The following is a 6,855-nucleotide window of genomic DNA, read 5'->3' as shown; positions in this document are numbered from 1 at the left end:
AATTATGTTAATCAGGTAAAATGGGTTGTATAGGTCAGTTCAACTCATTTACATTAAACGAGTTGAAATGGGTCATGTCATGCTAACCTATTTCTAATTAATTATTAAACAAGCCATGTCATGTCACTCATTATTTAAATAAGTCATGTTAAGATTTGAAGGTCAGACTCGTTTAGCTTAACGGGTCATGTTCAGATTGACCCATATAATTAAACGTCCATGACTTGACTTGACTTGACATGTTCGAATTACCGCCCCTAACTGACTAATTAGGAACAAAAACCTAGCCTCTTGGAACTCTCTATGGCTCCATCCCTATGGCCCAACTGGAAAAGCTTCATCGCACAATCCTCTCTTCACTCCACGAAGACGGCTCTCTTCTACAATCTCTTCTTTACTTGCACCAAAATTTAAAAAGTACATTCCTAGGACGAACTTTCTCTTTCTATACCAGACAACTCTCTCTTGATTTTGATTCTTTTTCTTTCGAATAAATTAAGAAATACGACGTAGTTTGAGTAAAATGAGAAAGAATAGAGAAAATATGGGAAAAAATAGAGAATAATATTGAAATGAAGCTGGGAAGGATTTTTGGGAATTAATTTATTAAAATAGAAATCGTGGTTGATGTGGATACTTATTTTTATTTGTTCTTTTAAATTTTCTCTGTTGGGGGACACGGGGTACTAAGATTTCATCGATGTCAAGTCCCTTGTTCAATGAGAATATAATTACGTACTGGCCACTCGAAATCAATTGGCTCCCGAAGTAAAACTCGTAGTAATAACTAATACGATATAGGGATTGTTTTCTATGGATACGCATGCCGTAGGATCCATACATGAGAGTGAGTTATATAAACAAAGACAATAACAATTAATATTAGAAATTATAATAATAATTATACATATGGTCTTTAATTGGTAGAATTACTTGTAGCAAACTTATAACGAATATTTAAGCAGTTGGAAGTTCCCACAAGCTAGCTGGCCATCATCATATTCAGTAGAGTACTTACTATTACACGACCAAGTACGTACGTACGAAAAACATAAATTATAACGTACAGAACATATACATATACATATATGTATATGTACATATATGGGGTCATACATGAATTAATTAGTCATGCCCTGATCATCAGGGCCGTGCATTCAAATTTATTTGTAATTTAGAAGGGCATGTGATCACCCCCTCCAGAAACAGAGCTGGAAGCTGTGGCATTGTTTCTCTCAGCGTGACAAAGTTGACGAAGTTTGGTGGGTACATACCAAATGGATAGTCGCGGGTGTGCGTTGAAAATGGCATCAATGTCCCATCCTTGGCGTGCTGCTATGGCGACCAAAGGCTTGTAGCATGCCTGCCTCCACGCCCCAACATTTTCTCCTCTCTCCTTAAATGCTCTTCTCAGTGTGTTGGAGACTCCCTCGTCGATGCAGTGCAACGCATAACAATGCACGTAGTGTCGCATTTTGGGCTTGTTAATGTAGCTAGCTCCAGCCTTCTTCGCATACCTAAACACTTGGTTCGTCACCTGCAGTGTAGTTTGCATACGTGCGGAATTATTGCTACATCACACATCAATAATCATATCATACGATCACAAAGATATGATTTGATGATATAATATATATCCATCACATGTTAAGTACTTGTAACCTTATCGGGCGGGCTTCTAACAATCTCATCAATTAAAATTCTTTGTCATTAGGATATAGCTTAAAACTTCGAACTATGAGAGGCATGGGGATCATGAACATCTTAATTAATTAGCTTATAAGGAGTAACTCGGATCTGGACCATGATCTAATGTGGGTATGCCAAGGAGGGATTGGAGGAGGTCGCATTTATTTAATTAGAGTAAACCAGAGGGCAATGTTCTCTCTCTATTCCTCCTCTTTCTTTCTATTTTTTTTAATCCCTGAAGGCAAGGGTCACCCACTCGTCAACTAAACATTGTTTTCCTTGTTCAGAGAATCAAAAGGCAAGAGTATAGCAGAGGCCAGCTTTTGTGGGTGCCGTAGGCCCGTAAGTGAAAAAGAGAAGGGAGAAGAGTACGTATAGGTCAGGATACACTTTAGAATCCGGGATGTAATTGGGGGGCTTACTATTTCTTGGTAACTAAGAACCAGCTGTCAGAAGAAGGATATGCCACCTAAAAGTTCAGACTGGCAAAAAGAGGACATAAAATCAATAAAAGTATCCCATCTACGTCTTTACTCTTTACCACATTACCACATACGACAGGAACACCAGCCTGCGCACCTGACTTGTCACATTTGTTTTCCTTGAACAGTGTTAATCATCTTAACCCAATCTTAATCTTAAGAATGCAAAAATATAAGTGCCGTATAATTACTGGACTGAAAGGAACCGCAAGTGTGGTATCTCATTTCTGGACTGTCCAACAAGCGACCGATGCACCAGATTCATGCTGGATGAACGGTACCAATCCAACTGGATATGGAAGTTCAAAACCTGAACATGAGAAGGAAGGAGAAGAGCTTTCTAGCTAGAGAAGAAGCTAGGCCCTAGCTAGCTACGTCGTCGGCTAACATGGATTCACAAAAATAAAATAAAAATTAAAAATATAGTCGGCTACCATGGACAAGCGGGAGTGCGGGCACATTTCCTATATACAATCGTGAAATTAAGGCCTTAAAGGGTGTACGTAGGTACCTTGGTGGGGCATTTTTCACCGCGCTCCTTCGCTATGTTCTGGACCTGGATCAAGAAATCACGGCACTGCTCGTAGAGATGGAAGAGGTAATCGAGACCGTTCTTCTTTCCACGTGCAACCTCACCGGGCTCCGTCACAATGAAAGGGTGCTCCCGCTGTCTCTCACTTCCACCGCCATTGCCATTACCATTACCATTGTCATCGTCCTCCGCACCCTCGTTATCATCATAATCAACGTCCACCACTTTCCTCAGGCTCTTCCTCCGCCTCTGTTTCCTTCTCTCGCCCACCACCTCCCACGTGCCACCTCCGCCGCTTCCCACCACCTCCTTTTCCTGCTGCACCGGCTCTTCGGACAACCCTGTTGATCATCACATGCATGATAAGTGATTAACGTTGACGGTCCCCTCAAATACATGTGCAAATTAAGAACCATTTAAGTAATTCCAATATAACAGTATTGAAAGTATTCAATCAAGAAGTTGCTGATATTTTATTATAGCTAAACTATCCTTCCTCAGTTAAGATGAGAACTAGTACTTCAATGTCAATCATAATAGTGTTAAGATATGGTGATTTCACAGATAGTATTGTTACAGTCCTTCTGGTTGTCACTGAAACTGTTCCTTTACGTAAATGTTAGTTTTTTATCCAAAAACTCGTATGGTGGTTTTCTCTTGGTGTTTCATATATAATGAAAATCCCTTATGTTTAAGCCTTAGTTTGAACCCTTTTGCCAAAAAAGGGGAAAAAAACCCTTCTGCTCACGGAAAACCAAAACCAGTGAAATTAAAACACAAAAAGGGAGCAAAAAATGAGATACATAATTTTACATTGGCAATATCGCATGAAATATATTATAAAAGCATGCAAATTAAGGTGATACAACTTAAATGCAAATAACCTTCTTGGGAGAGCGCATCAAGAGCATTGGTGGTGGTGTCGGCGGAGAGGTGGCGCCGGCGAGACTCCTCCTCGTCGAGGCGTCTGCGCTCGGCTCTAACTGCAGCTTTAATACCGTACCTCTCCCCCACGAGAAGATCACACCTGAATATTTGAGAGAGGCTGTTCATCATGTCATCCAGCTCCTCGTCCTTCATGTCTAACAGCGTACTCACTGTAAACCCAAGCTCTGCAATCCTTGCCGCCGTATAGTATCTAATCCCGTAAGCTTGGAACAAGTCCTCCAGCCCTCCAAGCTCTCTCGGCCGTAATGAGTATGCTGCCGTCGCAGCTGCGGCTGGTGCCGCCACGGCTTCCAGCAGCCGGTTCGGAGGCGAGACTACCCCACGCGGGTCCCACTTGAACAAACTCGCAGTAAAGGGGTCGGGATCCATCGATGGATCAAACACCTTCTGTCTACAACTTCTTAATTTGCAGCTAGCTCGACTCCCTCACTCACGTCTCCTTTTGTGGTTTGATAAATGTTTCGTGAAGGTGGCACGCTGTTGCTTCCTATAAAGGCACCAGTATTTTCTCGGGTTTCCGAAACTGCCCCCTCTTCTCTATATATGGAGCGAGGGAGGGAACTTTTTCTCCCAAGGAAAATAAAGAAAGAAACTAGATGCTGTTACATTGAAACTAGTCAGTCCAAATGAAACCAGACAGAATTAAAGTACTCCTTCCGCTCCCAATCTTAGGGCTAGCTACAGTGGGCAGTAATACCCAATCAAGTTTTTCCATATATGTCAGAATTTTATCTTTCTTTCTTACACGTCTTTTAATGAACAAAATAGGCAGTATGGACACATAAGATCCCTGTAATAAGGCTGCCATTACAACAATGTTAAGAAAGTAGAAGTGAGGACATTTTGATGCGCAAAATCCCGTACACCTTTTTTTCCCCTCCACGGATGCATATATTAATATAGTAATATACTACAAAGGCAAGCTGAAAATATCCCAATCACAAATAATAATTAAATTAAAATTTATTTTATAAAATAAAAATTGAAATTATGACTTAAGCAGGGTGTGGGGGGCCCCGCTTGCACCCCAGGGCTCATGCAGAGGCGGGGGACGGAGGGCAGGGGCGAAATGTAATTATTATGGAAAAATAATTATTTGTTTCTTTACGATGTCACGTTAAAATTATCTGTTTCTTTACACCTTACATCTTATGAATTTTGTCAACAAATATGTATGGTGAAAGAAGAATTAAACGACATATGTAGGGGTTCCAATCTAAGGATGAGGGGGATGACATTGACCATGAGGGTCAAATATGACAAGTATTGGGGATATTTGACTAGACTAAATATTTTGTTATATGTGGCTATTATTCTTGATCCCAGTCTAAAAATTTCAGGCATGTTATATGGTTTGGGACTTGCGCATGTCAGGCATGGACTGATCTTATTGATGAGATGGCCCGAGATACCCTTTATAAATTTTATGATGAGTTTAAAGCAATTAAGGGTGGTACTGCATCTACTACACCTACACCTACCCCAACACCTCCTCCAGACACCAGGGCAACAAAGAAGCATAGATTGGCATGAACTAAGACCCTCGCATATAATCGCACACTAGTCCATCAATCTACGGAGATGGTTTCAGAGTTAGATAATTATTTGTCAGGGGATCTTACTCAAGATGATGATAATTTTGACATATTAGGATGGTGGAATGCAGCATCAAAGAAATATTTCATCCTCTTTGAGATTGCCCGTTGTATGTTGGCCATCCCTATTAGCACCGTTGCCTCGGAGTCTGCCTTTAGTACCGGAGGGCGCATATTGGATCCTTTCCGTAGTTCATTGTCTCCTACAACTGTGGAGGCATTGATATGCATACAAAGTTGGACGATGGAAAATGATATTTATGTTCCGGATGTTTTAGATTTTAAAGAGACCGACGAAGAGGGTGGTGATCAGTCTGGATCTGGACCATCTGGTAATTGTTGTTTTTATTTTATTATTTTGATTTATTTATATTCATTTCAATTTCATCAGTATTAATTTTAGTATTGATTGTTGTAGCAACACATGAGATGACTCAAACGATATCTACCTCTACTGCAATATGATTATGTGCTCAAGCCTCAAAAGACTACCCATCCGGCCACCCCAAATGTCACAGTCAAAGACCCAAACAGCTCGCTTTTTTTTTAGATTATTAATTTCTTAGAATATTGAAATTTGAATCAATTGTACGTATTATGTATTTGATTTATAATTTTGTAATGTTGATACAATGTCCCTTGGACACTTTTTGATTTTGTAATTGTTTAGATTTTTCATTTTATTTTTGTAATAGCTTAGTTATTATTATTATTTTTTAGTTTATTAGGTAGTAGACTTGTAGTCTATAGTAGTACTTCATTAGAGTCTTAATTATATAACATTGTGTATGTATATATTATTTTTATTCATGTAACTTTTTTTTCTTTTTTAAACTTTTTTTTTTTTAAAAAAACAAACTTCTATTTTTATGGGCCCAAAATGGCCCAGAAACCGTTATTTTCGACCCATTTCAGTGGTTTTTGGCCCAGTAGGGTGCGCGGCCCAGGGGGACGGATGAAGGACCCCCTCCACCCTCACCCCGTTATCAGGGACGGGGTCTCCCGCCCCCACACTCTGGGAGTGGGGTCTAAAAACGCCCCCCGGCCCATGTGAGGGTGAGGGACGGGGTTGGGGCTAACCCGCCCCGCAGAGGGCGGGTAGCACCCCTAGTGTTAGAGGCATAAATATATTATACGAAAATAATTTCATAAATTGGTACAACTTAATGTGAATTATCAGATTTTAAAAGCATCTTCCATAGGCCACCATTTACAACTGAACGTGGGTATATATGAAATTGACATGGGACATGACGCCAACATGGGTTCATGCATATTGGTATTGTGCAAGAGGTTAAGAATGTAACATTGTTGTCTGAAAAATAGACCATTATAAGGAACAAAGTATGCTTTGATGCCCAAGAAGTAGTGCAGCCACCCCATCTCTTGGATAGGAAAATTCTATGCCAAAGATGAGATAATTGAAGCAACAACTTTGGAAATTGAATCTCTTATTACGATATCATCCATGTAGATAATGAAACAAATAGTAACATTAGCATGATGATAAATGAATAAGGAGTGTCAACCCTAGAGTTGACAAAGCCAAGGGATACATTTGTCACTCAAGCAAGAGAAGTGGGACCTTGATGTCACATCCTGTAATCGA

General features: G+C 40.1%; 1 protein-coding gene across 1 annotated transcript; it reads right to left on the bottom strand.

The window, feature by feature from the left end:
- Window positions 1-910: 910 nt before the first annotated feature.
- On the bottom strand, window positions 911-4,132 carry LOC121236447 (floricaula/leafy homolog). The gene is made up of 3 exons (XM_041132877.1): window positions 3,588-4,132; window positions 2,683-3,044; window positions 911-1,537 (listed from the first exon to the last, which is right to left on the bottom strand). Exons 1-3 carry the CDS (start codon window positions 4,018-4,020, stop codon window positions 1,175-1,177), a joined length of 1,158 nt encoding a protein of 385 aa, XP_040988811.1. The 5' UTR covers window positions 4,021-4,132; the 3' UTR covers window positions 911-1,174.
- Between the last annotated feature and the right edge of the window lie 2,723 nt (window positions 4,133-6,855).

This window comes from Juglans microcarpa x Juglans regia, chromosome 6S (genome assembly GCF_004785595.1).
Source record: "Juglans microcarpa x Juglans regia isolate MS1-56 chromosome 6S, Jm3101_v1.0, whole genome shotgun sequence".
NCBI classification, from domain to species: domain Eukaryota; kingdom Viridiplantae; phylum Streptophyta; class Magnoliopsida; order Fagales; family Juglandaceae; genus Juglans; species Juglans microcarpa x Juglans regia.
This window is presented reverse-complemented; position numbering and strand designations above follow the sequence as displayed.

Bases quoted from the DNA above. Each gene is read 5' to 3' on its own strand.
- LOC121236447 (XM_041132877.1), bottom strand. From the start codon at position 4,020: ATGGATCCCGACCCCTTTACTGCGAGTTTGTTCAAGTGGGACCCGCGT. The intron at 3,045-3,587 runs GTTATTTGCATT...GATGATCAACAG, and splicing joins TGATGCGCTCTCCCAAGAAG to GGTTGTCCGAAGAGCCGGTG. The intron at 1,538-2,682 runs GTACCTACGTAC...ACTACACTGCAG, and splicing joins GTGAAAAATGCCCCACCAAG to GTGACGAACCAAGTGTTTAG.